The sequence below is a fragment of the Sander vitreus genome, chromosome 16 (genome assembly GCF_031162955.1).
Source record: "Sander vitreus isolate 19-12246 chromosome 16, sanVit1, whole genome shotgun sequence".
Classification (NCBI taxonomy): domain Eukaryota; kingdom Metazoa; phylum Chordata; class Actinopteri; order Perciformes; family Percidae; genus Sander; species Sander vitreus.
This window is the reverse complement of record NC_135870.1, coordinates 19615084-19637999: the sequence shown is the minus strand read 5'-3', so window position 1 is coordinate 19637999 and position 22916 is coordinate 19615084. Positions and strand designations below refer to the sequence as shown.

Here is a 22916-nt window from a genome sequence, read left to right as displayed (position 1 = left end):
ATGCATAAAACAGCATGTCTAGTCATTAGAAAATACACTTTTGGGGAGATGTGTTTGAGTACACAGTCCTGCATTGGAACAAACACGTGTGTTAGCAATGATACAACAACCTTAAAAGGTAACACTATATTTCCATTCCATGTGTACTGACCTTGGGAAAGTCCAGTTAACTTTTCCCCTAATAATTGAAAAAAACAGAAAGACAGAACAGCATAAAGACAGGACAGACAGATAGAAACGCACAGAGAGACAAACATCACTGCATTCGGCTGGTCTCAGCCTTGTTAAAAAATGAGTACTAGAACAAAAAATGGAAAATGCTCGATGAATAAAGAAAATGGTTTTCCTAAAAAAAAAAAAAAAAATAAGTATAGTTCATGATTTGCCATGGTCAAACCAACATAAGGATTTTTTGTTTTTGTTTTTTTTAAAGTGTTGACCTTTTTTTTGTTAGTTTGGTCCAAGTGTTAAAGTAACCCTGTAGGAGGTTGAGGTCATCTATCAAGTCTGTATCAAATGCAAATCCTGAATTATAAAGTTTCTTCAGGATCCTGACAATATGTATTCTTAAACATCAGGATTTCTAGACGTCTTGTCTCAGCCATTATATGACCAACTAAACCTTCGTTAAACCTTCATTTGGTGTTCAACGAACACATTTTAAATCAGCATTTCTCCCACATGTTGCAGCAGGGAGTGATCAAATCGAAAACGTGTATGTGTGTACATGCACGCCGGCATTACTGCGCACCAAGATAAGACCATTGTCAGGTTTTTGTCACAGTTTGGAACAAGTCAACACACACTATATGGAATGTGACAGTATGAGGCGCGTATACACCTCGTCCAATTTACCTAAAATGACATGTCCCGCTTACAAGCCCATTATTGTGCTAACGTTCTGTTTGTGTGTTGGGATACACGTAAGAGCAAAGAGGCCCTGAATGGGATATAACGTCATGTGTGCATGTAAACCCGCTCACTGTAATTTAACAGTGTACCCATACATAGGGAGTGGTGTGAAATAAACATCTGCGGATCTGAAACTGGCAGCAGCTTTTACATTGCGTACTGGAATGTCCTATGTTGGCAATGTAAGACATAATTCAACAAATGCAGAGCTTTTTAAAATGAATACCAACTGCTTTGATAGTGGGAAATAACACTATATTGCCCAGCTGCTGGATTACATCCTAATAATCCAAAAGGTCTGGATTTTAGTTTAGCTTGTAAACCGGTATCTTGATTTGTAACTATCGATTTGCAACTAACCAAACTCCAAAAAAGGAAATTGGCAAATTTAAACTTTACGATTAAGCCAATAAAATTCAATACCGGAAATATGAAGATATTAGGTTTTCATCAGCAATTAGGTTTATGACACAGTGGATCTGCGGTGTACAGGACATACTGGAAATACATGCATGCAGACTTTGGAACAGCACTATCATAATTTGGGTCACACCCATAGAGCTGACAAATTAGTAAGAGTAAGGCAAGGAACTACCTTTTTCACCAGCTATAACAGCTGATAGATTCACCGGCCACTTTTACCATTTTAGTAGCCAACTCAGGATTTGAAGAAAAGAGGATTGTAATTACTATGACTTGGCCTCTCAGTCACAACGTTTGAACTGTGGTAAATTCAGTGAAAATGTTATATCCTATGCTACATACTTCATGAATCATCAAGCTGTGATCACTTCAAACAGAGGGCATATTCTAAAAAAATATTGAATTCTAATAAAAAGGAAGGAAATCTTTGAAGACTTTAAATATAAATCATATATAGAAAATACATGAAAATACAAAAATGTAGCTAAAAGAATGTGTCAAGAAAATAAAAGCTGTGTAGTATAACTAGCTTGTCAAATAGTTAAAGCATAAATACTTAAGATTTGGACTCTAAAATAATGATGTAGGTACCAGCTGGCTTTTTAGATTGGGGCAAGACATTAAAATCAAATGAATGCTCTTTAATATGCCAATTGAGACGAGATAATACGGGGAAAAGAAGAAAAAAAATCTTTATAGTGAACATTCTTAAAAATATGGAAGATATATTTTTGTAATTGTCATGACTTTAATTGGGCTTTTTTTACATTCCTATCTGTACATTCCAAAGCATATCTTGCTGTATTTTACATCAAAGGCAACTTTCTTGTAGCAATATTAAGTGTGCATAATTTGGGGCAGTGCAAGTACAGTGTAGAAGCAAATTTTTTTTTGAAGTCCCATATAGCGGGACTGGTCTTCCTATCAAAAAAAATGTCAATAATGGGGAAACCGTGCAACAGTCCAAGCGTAAAATCAAGAGACTTGCGCAATGTCTACATCAGTGAAACTTAATGATGGTATCTTTTTTTTTCTTTTAGACAGCAGGGGGTGACATTGAGGCTAAGATTCTTAAAATGCACATATATTGAGTCCTAAATCCTACACATCTCCAAGTCCGACATTCAACTCTCCTGCATAAGCAAGATGATGTAATTGTAAAAACAGTTAATGTAGAGAATGTGAGAGAGAGAGAGAGAGAGAGAGAGAGAGAGAGAGAGAGAGTGTGCAGGGGGGAAACAGAGAATGAGTGCAAACTGCTGGGCCTCAAAAACCAGAGGGGGGCAAACTGTTAACTGGGCCTAAATCTGTATGCCTTTATTACTGCCTGAAAAAAAGTTTGAAGATTGTATGAAGTTCAAGAGGAGGGACAATTGCACTGAGACTTACCAATTGCTGATGTTTCAGATCTGATCCAAACTCAAAACATCTACCCCACTGCACACTCATGGTTGAATGGGACCGATTAACATTAAAACACAGTGGAGATGATTTGTCGTTCGGTCAAAAATAGCAAGTTACTGTAAGTAGTGTATGAACTGCAAAGGTGTGTCTGTGTCACAGTGTGTGTGTGTGTGTGTGTGTGTGTGTGTGTGCATTTGACCATGTGAAGACAGGGTATGGAATATTAATTATAGACATCAAAATGCTCTCCCCGGTGGTCACCCCTTTCAGAGCTAAAGTCCATCACTCCAGCGTAGGCAGGTCTGAGATTACAACGGCACAGGCCTGATTTAGGAGAAGATGAATGATAGAATGGAAGTTTGGTCACCAAAACCAAGAAAGAATTCAGGTCCAGGCGTGGAGCTGACTTTGGTTAAACATGAGCCTGGAGTGGCAGTACTACTGTCGGTCAACCTTGTGTAAACAGAAATCTTGACGCTGAATCAAAGTTGCGCCCGCGGCCGGTAGGTAGTGAAGCGGTAAGGTGGACTAGTGGTTGGAAAGACAGCCCTGTAGCTAGGAGGTCACACGCGCGTCCCCGAAACAGCCATTGCCGTGTCATTTAGCAGGACAGTGAAGCCGTTTCTGGATCAGAGCCCCGGTCAAATACCAAAAAACACGAATGCAGTCTGGTCCATTACGGTATTTTTATATTGCAGGAAGATTTCAATTACTAGGTCCATGATTACTGGAACGTCATCCTAACATTAATCCAACGGAGCCAAAAGGTGATCAGGCCCACTGTGACATCATTGTTAACATCCCACTATTGTCTATCAGCGATGTCGTTCTCCTGTCCTCCAGGTGCATTGTGTAATTGTTTTTTTTTTTGTTTTTTTCCCCCCTTTTCTTAAATGATAATGTTGGTGGTGCATCAATTTAAGACTGCACGGTGGTCTTCCTTAGGACATACGGGCAAGGACAAATGTTGTGAAAAGTCAGTCTGACTTTGCGTGGGCAGCAGCAGGACCTCGTTTAGGACATACTGGAGCAGCGCACTGATGGTGAACCCATCTGGGTCAGCACCTTATCCAACCACTGGAGGGGGCCGTTGAGATGCAGCTCAATCCAACAGGGAGTGCTGGTTACGGTCTGACGTCTGCAGGGATAACATACAGCATAAGGGTAAAGAACAGAAAGGGTTATGGCATGGCATGTGATATGTTGTGGGCCTATTGTGATTATTATCACAACCCTATAGTAGCATTTGTAGATAATAATGGAATCTTCCCCATTTCATTTTAGTAGTTTCTTTCAGTACTTTCATACATTCATACCAGTTCCTCTTTCAGTTATTGACTGAATGCTGAGATGCTTAACCATTCTGGATTATATCAATAAATACATATTAAACATATAAAATAAACAATAGCCTAATACAAGAAGAAACGGAGTAGCAGTAGCATTGTTAAATGTGTAGTGGTAGAGCACTTTTCTTAAAAGGGATTTGCAGAAAATACTAAAAAGTGAATGGGTGCTTGCATTGCCCAGGTCTCACCAGACGATCAAACACAGCTCACTCCACTGTGCTGCAACCACGCTTGGTGAGACACTGACTGCTAACCAGACAGGCTACATAGCGGCTTAACCCTGGCCAGTGAGGACAAGCCAAAATGCCCCCACAAACACTGCTGTCTGGCCCCTGGGAGGGTGCAACACACAAAGCAGAGCCAGGAGCTGAACAGATGTTTGCTGGGTGGATGGTTGGAGGGCCACAAAGACACACAGATACAGACAAATGCTCTGTAATCTCTGACATTTTACAACAAAAGGCGAAATATAATAGAGATTATACACATGCGGTGGAGATGATAGCATGCGCAAGCTCACACAAACCTTTTACCTCTCAAATGCTTGTTTACATTGTCACGCCCTAGCTTTTTATGTAAAGATACACCTGTGTTATATTGTTCGCGAGTGGCGGGGCAATGGAGTGGGAGATTGGTCGGGGAATCGGCGCAGCGGGGGCGGTATTACATTCACGTTCACATTCACCATTGTGACGAAGTGCCTGTCCAGGGTATGTTATGGTTTGCTGCCAGTTTTTAGCTGCAAGCAAACCTGCCCAGGGTAATCATGAGCATATATAGCTGATGTTTCCCCCCCCCCAAAAAAACATGTTAAAGTGAATAAAAAAACAGAAACCTTAAATAACCCTTGACTCCTATACCACCAAAGTTACACCCTAATGAAGAAAAAGAAAGAAAAAAAAAGGGTAGACCTAAGAGCCACAGTACCCGGAAGTTAAGCTTCAGTCACACCAGCATTTATAACAGCAACATTTCTGTTCTCAATGGAATCACTGCAGTCAGTGGATTCACACACAGGCCGTTAAATCAATTGTAAATTTGGCCCGGTGATCAATTGCAAACATGTGACAGTGCTAAACGTGAGTACATGGAGGTTGTCTAAACTGGAGGAGGCTGTTATCAGTAAGCCGTGTCACACCATCCAATTTTATATAACAGCAACCAACAGTAGCCCCTGCAAAGCCTGCAAGTAGTCGCTACGTCGCCTCAAGCTTACAGAATGGCCACCTCACGAGGACGCACAAATTCATTTCACTGTGCCACTCTCCGGTCTGACCAGACAACCCTCCGCTCATCATGGCTGATAGTAAGAGAGAGAATGATGTGCATACAGTAAGAGCATAACATACCTGTACTCTGCTCCCCAGCCCTTGACGAAGCTCATTCTGATGGTGCACATCCGGGTTAGTTGGTAGACTGCCTCAAACCCCTGATTGACTGACTGGGCCAGCAGTGCAGCAAACTCCTGGTTGTTAAAAATCTTCAGATTGCAGCCTGAGAAAAAGAAGAAAGAAAAAAATAGGTGTGAGGCATATGCCGGTCATCACTATCTGAGAGAGTAGACCTTAGAACACCTTTCTCCATCTTGGTAGAGAAGGGTGGACTGAGAAAAAGACCGGGGACAACAATGGAAATGCACCCAGGACTTTTTTGTTTCAATCCCTGATAAAGTCTGATATGTTTAAATGATATTCATGTGTCAGAAGTTAAAAAAAAAAAAAAAAAAAAAAACTATGACTACTTTATGACTATGCTTTTTTCAAAAACAGGCAATTTCACTTTGCCGTTTATGTGAACAGAACTTCAAAGCACCGAGCAGATGTATTGTGAGGTGTGGGTGTGTTGCATGTTGGCGATTATTCTCCACCAGGCTGACAAGTCCAGCCCCTGAATGTGTACAAGATCCCCGTTTCATTTCAGTACAATTCTGTGCCACAGTAATGATACTGTTCACACTGCTCATTTAAAGTTACATGGGCTAAGATGAGTCAGTGTGTGGGTGAGAGTCTGAGAAAAGATGTCACATTGTTGGAGGGCATTAGTGCTCCTCCTCAAGCTTCACGTTAACAAGATCAGGTGAGAAAAATGCCGTGTTCCTCAATCCAGGCCGTTATCGTAATACTATTTTAATTAGCCATTAATAATAGGTAGTGATTCTTGTTCCTCCTCCTCAAGTTGCCGGATAAGTTTCAGTGGGAGCTCAATCCACTTTGACAATAACAGAGTTTTCTGCAGGTCTCACCAAGTCAAATTTAAGACTTCTTAAGACCTTTTTTCAGACCATTATGAATAAAATTAAAAGACCTTCATCACATCAACTAAGCCCTAAATTTAGTTTTTTTTTCAAGCCAAGTATCGCTAAACTTGCACGTCCCCATAGCTGAAGAATAAAATCCGTTTTATGTCTGTGGTACACACCGAAAGAGACTCGCACCAATAACACGAAAGCTGATTGGCTGCAATATAAGTGGCATGTTGGTACCTGGCGGTATCTTGCAGACTGTGGCAGGGTGCCAGCCATATCGCTGGTTGCAGTTGGGGCTCTGGACAAAAATGGCACTGTCGCTGAGGCACTCGGCGAACACCTCCCCTCCGATGTAATACAACCTTACACCGCGACCTGCAGAGTGGGAGCCAGGAAAAATGTGAAAGATGAAAAGGGAGGACGACATATCATGAAGAAGAAATCCTGAGTTTTGAGCTATAGAAAATATCATGTTTATTCAGCAGTTTATCCATAATGAAAAAAAATAATAATAATTTAACCCCCAAAAGCTTCCTTCGCTGCAAAAATACAATTCACTTTTCTCTAACGAATCAGTGTACATCTGTAATAATAATAATAATAATAATAATAATAATAATAATAACTGATGAGTTACTGTCTCGGTGTGTAGAAGTGCGTGTGTGTGTGTGTTTGTACCTATATGTCTCCTTGTCATTTCAACAGTTGCGTTCCTGTTGACATTGCTGAGAAGCCCTAGACAGAAGCGTTCAGAGTTGGAGGGGTCAGTGAAGCCATCGACTGTCAGAGATGGCTGTGAGGCGTGGAACGTCTCTCCGACCCGCTGGTTTAACTCATAGTAGGCTATCGAGCACCAGAAAGCTGGTTCACTGTAGGTCACCGGCTGAAGGTCTGAAAATAAATCAAGTAGGACGCATTTCACACGTCAACAACTGTTTCCATTTTCCAAATTGAAAAGATTTTGAAGGCCTTTATGTAGACAAAATGTTCAAATAAAAAAAAAAATAAAATAAAAAATAAAAAAAAATGTCAATAATACAAATGACAATGTTCCCCCCCCCCCCCCCACTATTAGAATTATCTTGGCTCGACAATTTACTTTTTAAGAGCTATACATCGAAAAGATGAAAAGTGATCGTCTTACCCAGAGCATGACTGACAGGTGATAGGGTGCCGGGTGACATTTCTGCTGGTGAGCCTGGGAGGAAAAATATAAAATCACTTAGCATCTTTTTCTAATCTATATTACATTTGATTTGCAGATTGTGCTACTTAATACTACCGATACCGTGTGTAGTGTATAAAAGTGTAGTGTATATCATTTACGTTCCCTGCTGATAGAGCTGGGCAATATATCGATATTATATATCGATATCGTCTGAGATTTTGGATATCGTAATATGGCATAAGTGTTGTCTTTTCCTGGTTTTAAAGGCTGCATTACAGTAAAGTGATGTCATTTTCTGAACTTACCAGACTGTTGTAACTGTTCTATTATTTGCCTTTACCCACTTAGTCATTACATCCACATTACTGATGATTATTTATCAAAAATCTCATTGTGTAAATATTTTGTGAAAGCACCAATAGTCAACACTACAATATTGTTGCGGTATCGATATCGAGGTATTTGGTCAAAAATATTGTGATATTTGATTTTCTCCATACCGCCCAGCCCTGCCTGCTGACCTTCTGACCCTTATATATAGTGTGTGTGTTTTTTTTTTTTTTTCCCCAACCAGTAAGATAAACAGTGGCATGTACACTACTAGTCTACCTGATTCCATACTTTGATTCATCTGTTGGTCGCTGGTCTCTCCATCTTCACTGATGTAGCCAGGTGGAGGAGTCTCTGTAAAAAGAAAAAAGAAAAAAAAACAAAAACAAACAAACATGCAAACAAGCAATAAGAATCCATTTTAAACAGCAGGACTGAGGTCTCTATGTGTTCTTGTAAGTCCACTTAAGGTGATGCGAGTATGATGACATTTACAATCTTACCTTTAGTTACCAACTTTCTATTGAATACATATCTAGTCGGCTTGTATGGAAGCTAGGGTAAGAAGTGAATGAGAACAGTGCGTTTTTGTTTCCTGCGCAGCATACAGACCTGGTATATAGTTATTAGGAGGGTCTATGCCGGCAGGGAAGTTGGTGTTTTCGGGGATGGAGTTTGTAAAGTCGTCTAGAGGAGGAAGCTCTGTCAGGATCTCTGTGTGGCGTGGCACCAACACCGGAGGCAGCACTGGAGACATAAGAAAGTGTCACTGACGGAGGCAAATATGATTTGCTATACAAATCTAAAAATTGTATAATTAAAATGCTTTTTTTTCCCCCCTAAGCAGGTGTGCTCATGCAGCGACATTCTGCTTCTTATGTACACACCAGAATACTAAGAAAGTAAACACTTAAACACATCTAGACTAGAGATGTTTCCGATTCCTGAACTTGCGTATCGGCCGATACTATGTTTTAACAGCAGTATACTACAATCCCTGTATGGATGGGATATGATTTCTATCATTGTTGTGTGGTCTGGCTCAGGTTATCCCCTTTGTAGTCTCGCTTTCCTTCAGCGCGCTTTGGAGGAGGGTCTGGCTCCTCCACGCAGCATTTAAACCAATCAGAATAGTCATGGGTGGTGCTAAACTCCTCACAGAGCCGCTGCAAAATAGTTGTGCGAGAGAAAACTCAGATTGGACAGATAGTCTAGCTAGCTGTCTCAATTTACCCCGCAGAGATCTGAGGAGCAGTTAACAATAGTCCTCAGAAATCCACCGAATTTAAAATTCCAGCACAAAGAAAGTGGAAGGAAACATCCGGCGGAATTTCCTGCAGCACCGGAGCAATCCCGGAAGTGGAACGCAAAGGATGTAGACCAGTGATTCTCAAAGTCCGGACTCCGGACTGGACGGCAAGTCAATCCGGACCCAGCCCTCACCTCGTGGGAATGCAACAATACAATTTATTGAAGTGGTTTTATAGTAGTATAGTTAGTCTTGTAGAATATAGTAGTAGTCGATTTGAAACGTCGACATCCGCGATCCTTTGACGTTCGGGTCGGCTAACTGCCGTTCACGTTCAATACTACCGAGTTAACTGTCGGGTTACAGGCTATGCTACACGTTTAATATTACAGAGTTGTGGGTCGGCTGGCGTTCACGCTCAATGTTAGCGAAACCAAACTGCCATAGCGAGTTCAGGGTCGGCTAACTGGCGTCCACATCTGTCCTGCGGGCGCGAGAAAGTGAGACTTCGGCGTTTTCTGTCAGTGAAGGCTACGGCGCGGTGAGGATGTCACTTTCCAAATATGTAAAGAAAAGAAACGTTGACCAAGAAAAAAAAGACGAGTGGACTGAAAAAATATGCGTTCATTTTGCCCCAATCCAGCATGAAGCCCTTGTGTTTGATTTGGACAGAGACCATTGTGAAGAGTGGAAATGTTAGAGGCCGCTATGACACAAAGCACGGATATTTGAAACCTTTTCACGTGCGCACATGAAAGCCGTATGTAGCCTGGCCTGGGCCATACTGGAGACGGTAACCGCTAGAGAAATGACTACAGTACAGGAGTTAGTTGCACTTTATTTTTATTTAGGTCTTCATTATAAGGACATTGCTGCTTTGCTTGCAAGTCGTCACCATTATATTGTTCCACTACGACATTTAAAACGGATTTTAAAGTATTGTAATCTGTTCCGGAGCAAGGGATACAGCGATGTGGATCGGGCAATTACTTTTATTTATGAACAGTTATAAAAATCTTGGCCAACTCTACGGATATAGGTGGATGTACACAAAATGCAAGGAGAATGGATTAAACATGAGGAAAGAGGATGTTCGATTAATTCTACGAGAAAAGTGGTGTTCAACGGGACATTCGAAAACGCTTAACGTGAAAAAGCTCAACGTGATTTAATGTACCTAAACAATGATCAATGATTACCAAATTTCTCTCTCATATTGCTCCTCATAACCCCTGAAAACTGTCAAAACATCTAACCCAAAGTCCAATTATTATGGGCGTTATCTGACATTAAGCATTTCCGCTTCACATTTTTCAGCGGGGCAGCAGAGCGTCGCGGAAACTACTTTGATAAAGGGCCTAATAATATTTGGCACTCAAGACTCTTATGACGACTCGAAGCCTTTTGACATCTATAGAAACTCATCTTGAGCCGCCATCCTTTCTAACCGGAGTTCTTTGCTGCAGTGCTGCTGACTGTGGCACTGGCACTGTTCATAACAGCGCGGAAATGGGTTTCAAAGCAGCGCACATGAAAACAAATCTAAAGTTTAGTTTCATGTGATCACACAAAACTTTCACGTGAGCACATGAAACTAAACTTTAGATTTTTTTGTCCCCTTAGGGGCTCGGTGGTTTTTGGATATCACTGTGCCTTGTTGTTTTTAAGCTCAGTTTGTTTAATCAGTTGTTTCAGGCATGAAAACAAAAACAGTTTGCTTATTTAGTTTTGTAACATTTACTTTTTTTAGGCATGAAAAAAAAATCAATCAATCAATGAAGATCGTTCTCTTTTTGTTAATATTTCTTCTAAAACTATACTGTACACCGGTCAATTTTATCATAAATGTTGGCGCTGCTTAGGTTCAAAAGCAACCATTTTGGGGGAGACAGTGCCATTTCTTTTGCACTAGTTTGAAATGTATGTTGCTTAAGTTAGAGTTATTTTAATTTAGGCAACAGATTGGAGTCAAGCCGTGACATTTTTTCCCCACTAGGCTTGAATGTAATTCTTCTCTGACTGGCTTAAACTTGAATTAACCTAACAAACGTATTGCTTGTAAGTTATAAGCAAGTTTAATAAAAGTAAATTGCTTATTACCAATCGCTCCGGACCTTTGACCTTGTATATGAATCAGATATGGACCTTTGAATATAAAGTTCGAGAATCCCCGATACAGACTAAACCCTTTGAAAAACAAACAAATACATACAGAAAAAGAATGCCATAGAACTTTCTTTTATTATCTACTTTGACAGTCAGTCATAATGGAAAAAGAACATAAATAAACTAATTTAACGTAGATTTTCTTCAGGGCGGCCTCTAGCTCACCCAGTGAGAGTGTGCGCCCCATCGTGGTTGAGTCCTGCAGCGGCGCGGGTTCGAATCCGACCTGCTGCCCTTTGCTGTGTCGTCCCCCATCTCTCTCCCCCTTTCCTATCTATCCACGGTCACTGTCTAATAAAAGGGAAAAAGCCCCAAAAAATAATCTTAATCTTAGATTTTCTTCAGGGCTAAATTACGTGGTATTGGATCGGTGCTTAAACTTGCCGATACCGATACCAGCGCTTTTCCTTAACTGGTATCGGTACATCTCTAATCTAGACTGGTTTCCGCTACGCAAACTAATACAAATGTTATTCTAATTCTTTCAGTTGCCATGACCAACGTCATTAAAGACTTATTAGAGGGCACATTGAAGGTCACAGCCAGCAGTACTCAAGGACAGGAACACACAATTCTCAAGGATCCTTACCCGGCGTCTCCACTCTCTGGTAATGGTAGGGATTGACACACACTTCATCCTTTTTGAGGTTGAAGGCGAACTGGCAGGAGTCGATGGCCCTGAGCTCATGGTGGCTGTGGAGGTCTGGCCATCTCCACAGGCGGCAGTAGATGACGTGGGGCAGGCCCTTGCGATGGGACACCTGAAGACGCCCGTCCAGTGACCTGAAGAGGATAGAGAAGAGCTCAGTAGAGTGTTCTATAAAACTGGGAGGGATGCCTGAAGATAGTTGTGTTTTCGTCAGTTTCTGGTTTGGTAAAAAGAAAGGCCACTGACTCGCCAACCAGAGGAGTTCAGGACGCTGCTTACGTCTAAAAACTTTATTTTAAGAGCGTTGGAAAGAGCCATGCACGATCAGAGTTTCAGATCAGATCCCATCTTTTCTGCTCCTTTGTAATTCGAGCCTATAATTGACGAACCTCATTTTACAGAAGGTCATTTTTATTATAGACAAAGCTATGGAAATTACCATGAAACTCAACTTTAATGCATTCATGTATTTTGATGAGTAATCAATACTATCACTTAATCTGCATAGGCAGAGGACATCACTCAAACTGTGTACTTAAAGGTAACTTTTAATAAAATAACTGTCATATTTGCTGAAACTGTCACTATATCCTGACATGAGACAGATAATCTGTAAAAAAAAAAAAATATATATATAATTATAAATATAATTAGCAAGTTTCCACCGCGCCCGAAGATAAACAACCAATCAGAGCCGAGGAGTCTCTAAACGCAGTGTCAATGACAGCTTATGAACTGCGATCAAACTGTCAAACTAGGCAGGGCTGATGAAACGAGATTCTGTTACCGCATTGCCTACTTCTCGTCTCAGACTCCTCGACTCTGATTGGTTGTTTTCCTTATGCCGTTAGGAGCACCAGGAGGCTTACCAGATTATCTGACTCAGGTAGTGGTGTCAGGATATAGTGACAGTTCAATCAAATATGACAAAAGTTTTTTTTTTTTTTTTTTTTTTAAATCAAAGTTACCAACTGCAGCTTTAATGTCATAGCTTTTGGCTATTGCAAGTCAAATACAGCTCCATTTTTTCCATATAGCCTGCATATGTAAAGAAGCAATACACTAATGGCAGTGATCACGTTGTATGAGTGGCAATGACATTACAGATGGTCTCAAAGTCTTTCGATGGTCTTAATGAAACAGAAACGGGCCACAAAGACCAGTGTGTAGTGATACTGCAGATTACAGAAAGACAGATGAACAGTATATGAATGCATGACGAGACGTAGAGCAATTGTCGACTCACTGTGTGTTTGAGTGCGTGCGAGTATATTCACCTGCCGTGGTCAGGGTATCCGTACATTCCTGTGGAGTCCCACTGCTCTATCGTGTGGCCTGAGCCTAGACCCCATAGATCTGAGCAATTACTACAGACATACACACACACAAACAATGTATACACACACACACACACACACACACACACACACACACAGGACAAGTGCAAAAAGGATAAAAAAATAAATAAAAAGAAAACAGATGGTAAACATGAGGCGTTTCATTCCAAATTATTAGGATGAAATCACAAACGTGTACAGTTGGGTCTCTTATTGGCACAGCAGGGGGGAAAATGATCCTCCCTTGCATTAATCAATAAGAGACACTAACTGAATGACAGGTGATCGTGTACCAAATCCAAATTGGACAGACAGTGATGTGGTGCAATCAGGTGATGCGGGGGTAGACGGTATTGAATTGTGGCTACCTGTTAAAACTTTAAAAAGGCCCTGACACACCAACCCGATTATCGGCCATCAGACAGCCTGGCGAGGTCAGGGACTCGAGTCTGTTCGGTGCGTTTCGTGCCGTCGTCCGTCGGAGGAGCCGTCGCCCTTCAATTTGGCCGAATAGACTCGTTGAATCGGAGGGCGGGCAGTCGGACTCAATGACCAATCTGACTGGTGGAGTGATAACCCGGAAATGACGAGCGGGATGAATATCTTTTAAACTGACCTTTGTCGATCTGAAATGAAGACAGAGTCAGCAACTGCATGGTCTATTTCTCGCTTAAAATGTTTTCAGAAAACGCGTCTCGGTGAACTGTTTTCGTCGAATGCGAGATCGTATTTCGAAACAAGCCGCCATTATTGTCGGCTGGAGAAGCCAGACATAACGTGACGCATTCGTCATTTCGGGTTTTCATTTTTTGGGCGACAACACTGATTAGCGCCGCCCGCTGTTACGGAGACGTATTACGTCTCGCGCACGCACAGAACGTACGCTCGAGTCGGCGTCGCTCCTTTGTGTTCTGAGGCACTTTTTGGACCTCGGGGAGCTGACTGATCAGTCGACGGTTGGCCGTCGGGATGGTGTGTCAGGGCCTTTAGATGAAAGGTGATACCAGATCAATTTATCTTCCAATTCCTCTTTCCTGCTCCCGTATGTGAGCATACAGGTCTGATCATTTTACTTGTTTTTAAAAGGCTTTTAAAAGTTTAAATAAGCTCCTGCAGCGCCAACTACACATGGATCACATTTCTGCAATTTATTATGAAGACATTTGTGGAAGTGTGATGCGTCTACACAACAATGGCATGTGAATGAGGAAATAATAGAGGTTTAATAGACTATACAAAATGTGTCAAGTCAAAAACCCACATACAACACAAATGTGTTTACAAATACAAAGTGTGTGTATGACTGAAGAAAGCACACAGCCAGACTGTTGCTGACTTGTTCTCTAAAAGCTCTTATGAGTTTTCTCAGCGTGTCAGAGAGGAGAGTCTGTAATTGCCAGACCTGTCTGTACAAGACCTTCTATCTCGACACTTATCTGCCTTCTCAAAGTGTTCTACAACTCCCAGCCCCACGTAGACTACCTCCAGACACAGCTAATGTCTTGCTTTCTTCCTTTCTCACCTAAAAGGTCACCAGTACAAACCCCACAATGTCTGTCTGTCAAAAGCCACCACCCCCCTTTCTGAGCAAGACTCTTGATCTTCCTCCACTCACCTATAAGTCACTGTGGATCACAACTAAAAGGGTAGACTTGTAAGTGAAAGGGGTCTAGTTATTTGCAAAACATCATGAGGATATTTTATATTGTATGTATGCCGTTTATATATAAAAAAAAAAAAAAAAAAAAAAAAAAAACACACAAATCCGTTCTCTTTCTGAGGTCCTCCACATTTCCGACACGACTCAAAAAGCTGCTCATGCCTGATATCTCTAGACTCAGTTGAGCTGTTGGACTCTTCCTCTGTCACAGTTCTTCTGACGTCCACTCGAATAGAAATCTACAAAGCCCTGCTGTCTCCTGACAATCCTCCACCACCCAAAGAAACAAAACGACAACTTCTTCAAAAGCCAGGGCAATTTTATCTTAGTCTTCAACCTTACTTCTCTGTGTTCAAAGGGAAGTGAGCTGTGCATCAAAGGCCTGGAGTGTTATCTGCCGAAAACCACTGATCACTGTCAAGAGATACATCCGGACCTACGCCTCAAAGGCAGGGTTGCCCCTGACATGTAGCCATTTCAACCAAGCCACGGACAATCTGTGAAGAATCATGGTAAAAAAAAAATTAAAAAGAATCACTACTATTCACATTATTTTTGGACAGCCATACTTCAGTTTAAGCTCCCTAATTCCAAGGTTTACCATATGATGAACACAGGAAAGGCTACCTGCCTACCTGCAATTGCCTTATTCACGGATTGGTTCAGCACAAACAGGTGAGAGGACTCAAGTTGAAAGAACATTAAGTTGTACGGTGCAAGCCCTGTACTTCGGAGAGAAAAACCCAACGTCTTCTTCCGAGAAGTACTCAAGTAAATACTCAAGTCTAACAAGAACCAGCATCACCTTATCAGAGCCACTTCAGAAGCTACTATCAAGCCTACATTCCTCAGAATGAAGGAAAACAGAGACCTGGCATCGTGCACTTTCACGTCACATGGTTCTACTTCTGCACCTCCCCCCCCTCTTTTGACACATACATCTACAGTTGAGACCCGTTTCAGATATACTACTCAGCAAACAGTATATAACCACATACAGTATATGGGGATATATGCTGTAGTTTCATCTTGGATCAATAGTTATTTATTCAGTTGAGCATCTTTTAGCACTGCCCTGCTTCATACTTTACCCACAGAGCTTCACAACACTCACACTCTCCGTACCCACTTATCTGGTGAGTTTGCGCCATCGAGCCGCACCGACCTGAGCCAGCGCTGATGCTCGCACTTGTTCAATTCTATAACTTTGACAGTAAGACATATAAAGTAGCATGTCATCGCACCTGCGATGTGCATTTGTCCTGCCACCTCTCCAGCTCATCGCCCGTTTCCAAAAACGCGTGGGCGGAATGATGTCAATACAATGCTGTAAATGCAAATACACTTATCGGATTATTGTCTAACCAAAATGCATACCAGATTTAACAAGGGGGGGGATTCTAGCCAGGTTAGGAGGTATAGGACGGGCTAAATGCCGAGGACAAATTTCATCCCGTTCGTCATCTTGGATATCCCGACCTCCCGGTTCAACTGGAACGCACCATGAATCCCCATCAGCTCCAGGTGAATTGTGGCTGACATGGGTGTGCAGTCGGGCATTCGAAAAGATCATTTAGGGACACATTCTATTATTGATACGTACTCATAATCAAAGGAAACTAAGAGAGGGAAAGAAAGGAAGGGTAGATTAGAAAGACAATTTGAGAAGCGAAGCTCATAAAATCTTCACAGAGCAGCCTAGTTCCCTCTCCTTTCTGCTGATCCTCAGTGGATTGATTGACGTTAATCACATGCTTCTCATGGGGCTCCCCTTGACTTTGCCACCTTTGTCATGATAAGATTTCACCTGGTCTGGTGACTTGGCTAGTGTACCTTGTCAGGCGACACAGGAGAAATCTATACTGACAGACACATGACCTGTATCCATTCAGGCTAAGTATCTACAGTATTAGCAGGTTTAGGTGCACAGGGGTTCCTTTAGAAGGCTTGAAAACACTGTTTTCCTGCGAAAGAAACTGCAAAGAGTTCAAGGTGTTCCCTTTTCAGAGAGTATGTAGAGATGTACAGATATAATGGAGAGAAAGCAGTTTGTCTTGCTCCTTCTGAGAACCTTCGCAAAGACTCGGAGGTGATAAAAAGGTCCCTCTTCGCATTCAATGGCTTCTTTACCGTGCAGTGCTCGACGCATCAATACATTGTTTCATTATGTCTTATTTTTAAAGCTTTGTCTTACACTTCCATTTTGTTTTAATTAATAGTGCACGTCTTCAAACTTCACCACATATTAATAAGTCTTTGTGACTGAGGTGGATGGTGCGTGCACCAAAGCCCAGGGCAAATACATAATGCAATGCTACACTGTTACCAGCCGGCCAGATTGCCCCCGTTTCAGTTTCCTTCCATACATAGGTTGTTTACTAAACACCAAGTCTGCCTGAGAAATGCAAGCTTTCTAGTTTATGGATTTTATTTCCAAGTAGAGGTGCGCCAATAGCGTTTTTCTCCCGAACTAATTAAGGCACCGAGTACTTCATTATGAAGTGGAGTGAAGCCAATGCCGAGGCACCGTTCCAAACAAACTTGCGCTGTAGTCAGGACGTACTCAAATGTGCGACATTAGTTAGACACACCTGCATCCTTGAAGTGATAAATGTTTCATTACAGAAGCAGCTGCTGCAGAGTGTTATTTACATTTTAAACTATTTCAATACATGAATTGAAGAATGTTCTATGAAATGATGATGTCCCCAACTACTAGTCTACGAGAAGCTCTCATGTCATTTCATTTTTCGTTTCGTTCGAGTAGAACATCATGAAGCAGGTAATTAAAAAAAAAATCTCTGGCACCACCTACAGTCTGTAGTGCGATTTGCAAAAATCCACCGCTGCCTGTTCAGATGCACCAATCAGGGCCATGGGGGGGGGGGGTGTCTAACTGCGTGTCAATCAGTGCTCATGCACGCATTCATTCTCCCTTGTGGGGGGAGGGGCTTAGAAGACCGTTTTGGGCTAAGTCCTGGACCTTCGCAATCCTACCTACGGCACCTTTCAATTCCTTTGATCTTAGTCTAATTAGCACCTTCTAACAAGCTATGTCAACGTTTCTAAACTTTCCGCACAGCGATGTGACGAAAGACGATACTGAAACAAGGTTTGGCGGTTCCGAATTTGGTAGCCGCAAAGGAACCCTGGCCTAGGTGTGATCAGAGCCGGTCGCACTTCCAGCGACTGCTCAGAATAGAGCAAACCATCAACAAACGCTGCACGCAACGGGAATGCATGGATCCGGTTTGTGCATTATAGCTAATCAATTCTAACCAAGTTCATAAAGTGTACGACGCGTGGTTGGCATCATGTGTTCGACATCTGTTTCCTCCAAATCGGGTTTCACTTCTGCTAATGTATGGCACAACAGAATGAGGAAGTGGACCTGTTGTTGCACAACAAAGATTGCTCTTTCTGCAAGCCTGCGGTTGCCCGTCACCCTCGCTCTTACTTTCATGTGTGTTGACACACCTCGCTGTGCTGATCAGCGTTAGTGGTATTGTGGTATACCAGTGACATAGGCGGTGCGGATGTGTGGATGTGAGCACAACTTAAAGCGTGTTACTGCTGTGGAATTGTGTCAACACATCAATTTCTTTTGAGAACTGATTTTTTTTTTTTCAAGACATTTATCAGCTGTGTGTGCGCGTGCCTGTGCGTGTCTGCGTGTGATCACGTACAAGACAGAGCCAGAAAGACACAGAAATACCGGATGGGTGCGTGTCCTCGTCTCACCTGGGTATGGTCACACACTTTGTGTTGCTGTTCTGCGTGCTGATGGCTTTCTCAAGCTCATCCAGCTGCCCAGTCTTCTTCAGCTTCTTCACCAAGCTCTTTACAGCTTTCTCACACCACTTATCCTCCTGCCCCCCTCCGTTCTGCTCCCCGACTCCTCCGATGCCTCCTCCGGCTCCCACACTCCCTGCCGGAGTCTTCTTCCATCCCAGGAGGCGCTTCACTACCGGGGGAGTGAAGGGAAGGATGGAGGACATGGTGGCCTGCGCACGTTATGTGTAGCGCTTGTGCGTCTTAAGTGTGTTTCGGTGCCCCTCTTAATCGGATGTGAAGAGAAAAAGGGAGAGGGGGAAGGAGGGTGATACAGGCGATGGGGTTGTTGGAATTCCTGCTGGAGATTTCTTTTTAAACTATATAAACTGAATGCATGCAAGTATCGTTTTTAATGAATGTCTAGTCAGAACTAAGACATTGGTCTCGAGGAGTCTTGGGAAACATCAGATGGACAGCACAAAACGTAGGGAGCCAAGGGAGTACATCCAAAGAAACCTAAACAGAGAGGAAACAAAGAGAAAGAACACATCAACACTTGGAAATAAAGAGTAAGATAGTTTGAAGAACAACTCATTGCATAACATTTTCTTCTGAAATGACTACATTAATTATGCCCACACATCCGTTTCTTTTTTTTTTAAATTGCCCATTGCCATACTGTATCTATCACAGCCCCCTGCTGCTAACTCTCCCACCATGCAGCACTGTATGGATCAGTCATAGCACACAGTGTTGAAGCATGACCCAATTCCGTTTAATGTTCAGCATTCATTTCTCTGTTGGTCAACCACTGATGAATATATTCTACTGCTGGTGCACACTTTGCTGTCCACTTGTGCGATACTGTCAGGTGCTTTTTGAGAACAACAAATGGAAGCTCATCTCTTCTCTTTGCACAAACAGGCAGCCATCCCACAAAACCACTTCAACTCATGTACAGCCTTAAAACACAGATCTATTGTTGGGGGGGGTGCAGGATGTACTGGTCACTTAATACATACTGGGCGATAGTTGCTTACATACTACATATCGTATCAGAATTTGGACTTTTGGTAATATTGGAATTGAAATGATCATTTTGGTAATGTAATCTGTTCACATGTCCCCTTTATAAGCCAATGTTGAATTAATAACGTTACATTTGTGATGGTTACAGTGAGCGGATTTCGCTTTTATTCACAAACACTTTTGGTTTTTACCAGTTTTACAAGTGGCAACATTCACAGATGCTGTTCATGCAGCTGTAGCTCTGCACAAATCGCTTGAAAACTTTCAAAGTGTCACAAAATATGGTTTCTTTTCTTTGTTTGGTCAACCTTTAAAGACTCATTGAAGACAACATAGCATTCATATTCATGTTCAAGCATCGTTCTTTTACAGAGAAGAGAGGAATGTATGTATGTATGTATGTATGTATGTATGTATGTATGTATGTATAGATATGTATATATATATATATATATATATATATATATATATAAGGTGACAAATCTGTGTCCTTATCTGTACTAACCCTATACTAATCAGAGATGGGAAGTAACGATACAAGTACAAATACTGCGTTACTGTACTCAAGTAGATTTTTCAGATATTTTGACTTTACTATTTATATTTTTAATTTTTTATATATTTAATATTTATTTTTACTCCTTACATTTGAACACAAATATCGGTACTTTCTACTCCTTACATTTTACAAAATTGGCTCGTTACTTTAGTTTCAAATAATTTCACTGGAGTTACCGTTATTTTTCGCGTCATCAATACCGAATTCAATCTAATTGGATGGGAATATACTGTACGTTGCACTTGATGCACCGCTACAAGACGACTCGACAGATTCGGCCGCATTCATTCGCGGCAAATCATTGCGGCTTGATGGTGGTAACGTTAGGACATAGTAGTATGGATGGCGACATGATTGAAAATGAAGAAAACGGAGATCCCAGAGATTCGGCAGACAAGCAGCAAGACATTCCCATTCACACACACACACACACACACACACACACGTAGATTCCTTTAAATGTTAAGGGGAAGATTAAAAAAAAAGAGAACCTGAATCTATGAATTCTCACATAATCACAACTGAATTCATATCTTGCTACTCAGTCAGAATCTTATTAACCAGGAGTCCCAGAGTCACAATAATCATATATATGTGATGTTTTAGGCCTATTGGCAGAATGTAGGCAACGGCATATAAAGAGCCTTTTTCCCCCATGTCCACTGAAGTTTCTCAGCTTGCACTCTAGTAACATTTGTGTGGTCCAGGTAGCTTTGCATAAAAAAGTGGTTGTCATTCACAAGGCTACTTTTATACTTTAAAGTGCATTTCCAAGCTTATGCTTTGTTACTTTTACTTGAGTAAAGAAGTTAAATCAGTACACAGGTATCTGCACTTCTACTTGAGTACGGGAAGTGAGTACTTTTGCCATCTCTGATGCTAATCCATAGTAAATCTATCCTTATATCGAAACCAGCGCTCACTCTCTAAAGCCGAGCCGCGTAAGGCTATTTTAAACCCTGGTCAGGAAGAGATGAGCAATTCACGGATTTGAAATTCATATTGGACAGGTATCAGTGCTGAAAACAGCTAGTGAAATGTGGACTTAATGATCACAACACACGCACAAACATTTAGTTCTGGGCGTTGACATGAGCTCTGCCTTGCATATGTAACCACATCCTATATTATAGCTCTCATTGCCAACATCCATTTTCCAGCCTAATGAGAAAACACACACTCACACACACACACACACACACACACACTCCAGAAAGGATCTACAGAAAATACTCCAATTGAATTGTTAAAAAATCAAATTTGATCTCTTACCCATAGTTAAATAAATACAGATAGAACCACTCAGTGATGCAGATGTATCAACTTAGCTGTCAGGAAGGAAGGGATAATTGTCCTTAGCATGTTACTCTGGAAGTCCAAGCTCCTTCTAAGAATTCATTTCACAGGCTTAACCCTTGGACTGCTTACTATTAGCGCAAGCGTATGAATGGCTTTCAACTAGTTAGACCATTCCTGAAACTAATTAACTACAATCTCAGTGCCTGCCGTTGCCTGATATTGCCTAAACATTAAAGCATGGTATCAATTAAGGCCAGCATTCACTACACAAATAACTGCTTCAGGGCGAAGGCTGTGATGTCAGAATAACAGAAGACTGTAAAAACATAACGTGTAAGTACAATGATACAGGTTTGTCACCTTGATTGGGGTCATTGAAAAATGGTTATTTAGCTAAATAAAGGATCACTTATGTGCAGGAGGGTGGCTATTCGTTTAGTTAAAAGGTTGAAACACAAAAAAAGGAGAAATAAACTCCTAAAACAACAAAAACCTTTGCTGGTGGGGTTTTCCAGGGATAACACCTTGTCATATGTGGGAGCCTTCGCAAACTGAACAGAAAGTCTTACTAACCTAAAAGGAACAAAAAGCTAAATGTAAGGAATAAAAAGCACAAAACATGCTGTTGTAGCCACAATGTATACGTCTAGTCGAAATGCTGACCACGGCTATCAGGGCCTTGTGAGCAAAATAGGCAACGTTATTTTGTCTACAACGTCTCGTCTTCTTGTGGGAAATTATTTGCTTGGGTTAGCGTTACTTCTTCTCCGAAACCATACACATAAAACACACACACACACACACACACACACACACACACACACACACACACACACACACGGTTTGAAGAATAAGCTAGCGCTAACAGCGATTCAGACTTAACCGCCTGTGCATGCAGACTTTGACAAGCAACAAAAAGCGAGTTCATTTTACTCCTGGGTGTCATTTTTTTTTTATGAGCTACAGTTACAGTGAAAATATTCAGGTTTCTTTTGTCTCGATATGACTGATAGCGCTCCCCTCTCCTCCCCTCTCCTCTCCTCCTCCCCTCGCCTTCAAAAAAAGAAAAAAAAAAGAGTATGAAAAAATCCGCTAGCAAGCTTGCTACTTTGTGTCACAGACAAATAAACAGGTCTGTTGCACGTCTTGTCGCTTAAAAAATCAAATCCATTTCTTTGTCAACAAATACACTTACCCAACGAGGAGATGAAAGGGCGCTGGACGGGCATTCAGGCACCTGTCAGAAAAGCCTGCTTGTTCATTTTAAATGCATCCAGAGAGACTTTAAACTGTATTTTTTTTCACCTCCGAGCCGCCGGGATGATGGCCCCTCTTTCAAAGCTCAACCAAACATGTATCGCTT

The 22916-nt window shown here is 41.6% G+C and overlaps 1 protein-coding gene across 2 annotated transcripts; it reads right to left on the bottom strand.

The window, feature by feature from the left end:
- Positions 1–3595: 3595 nt before the first annotated feature.
- On the bottom strand, positions 3596–22899 carry smad2 (SMAD family member 2). Of its 2 annotated transcripts, none has more exons than XM_078270951.1 (11): positions 22749–22899; positions 18634–19182; positions 13173–13262; positions 11836–12029; positions 8444–8578; positions 8111–8185; positions 7478–7531; positions 7012–7224; positions 6571–6708; positions 5438–5582; positions 3596–3877 (listed from the first exon to the last, which is right to left on the bottom strand). In XM_078270951.1, the coding sequence occupies exons 2-11, from the start codon at positions 18888–18890 to the stop codon at positions 3754–3756; spliced, it is 1425 nt and encodes a 474-aa protein (XP_078127077.1). In that variant the 5' UTR covers positions 18891–19182; positions 22749–22899; the 3' UTR covers positions 3596–3753. The 2 variants fall into 2 exon arrangements, with proteins under 2 accessions (XP_078127077.1, XP_078127078.1); XM_078270952.1 differs by having other exon boundaries at positions 8123–8185.
- Positions 22900–22916: the final 17 nt, after the last annotated feature.

Excerpts from the sequence above, each read along its gene's own strand:
- smad2 (XM_078270951.1), bottom strand. The coding sequence starts at position 18,890 with ATGTCCTCCATCCTTCCCTTCACTCCCCCGGTAGTGAAGCGCCTCCTG. Across the intron at positions 7,225-7,477 it reads ACCTGTCAGTCATGCTCTGG|ACCTTCAGCCGGTGACCTAC; the intron begins GTAAGACGATCA and ends ATTTATTTTCAG. Across the intron at positions 5,583-6,570 it reads AGTCTGCAAGATACCGCCAG|GCTGCAATCTGAAGATTTTT; the intron begins GTACCAACATGC and ends TCTTTTTCTCAG.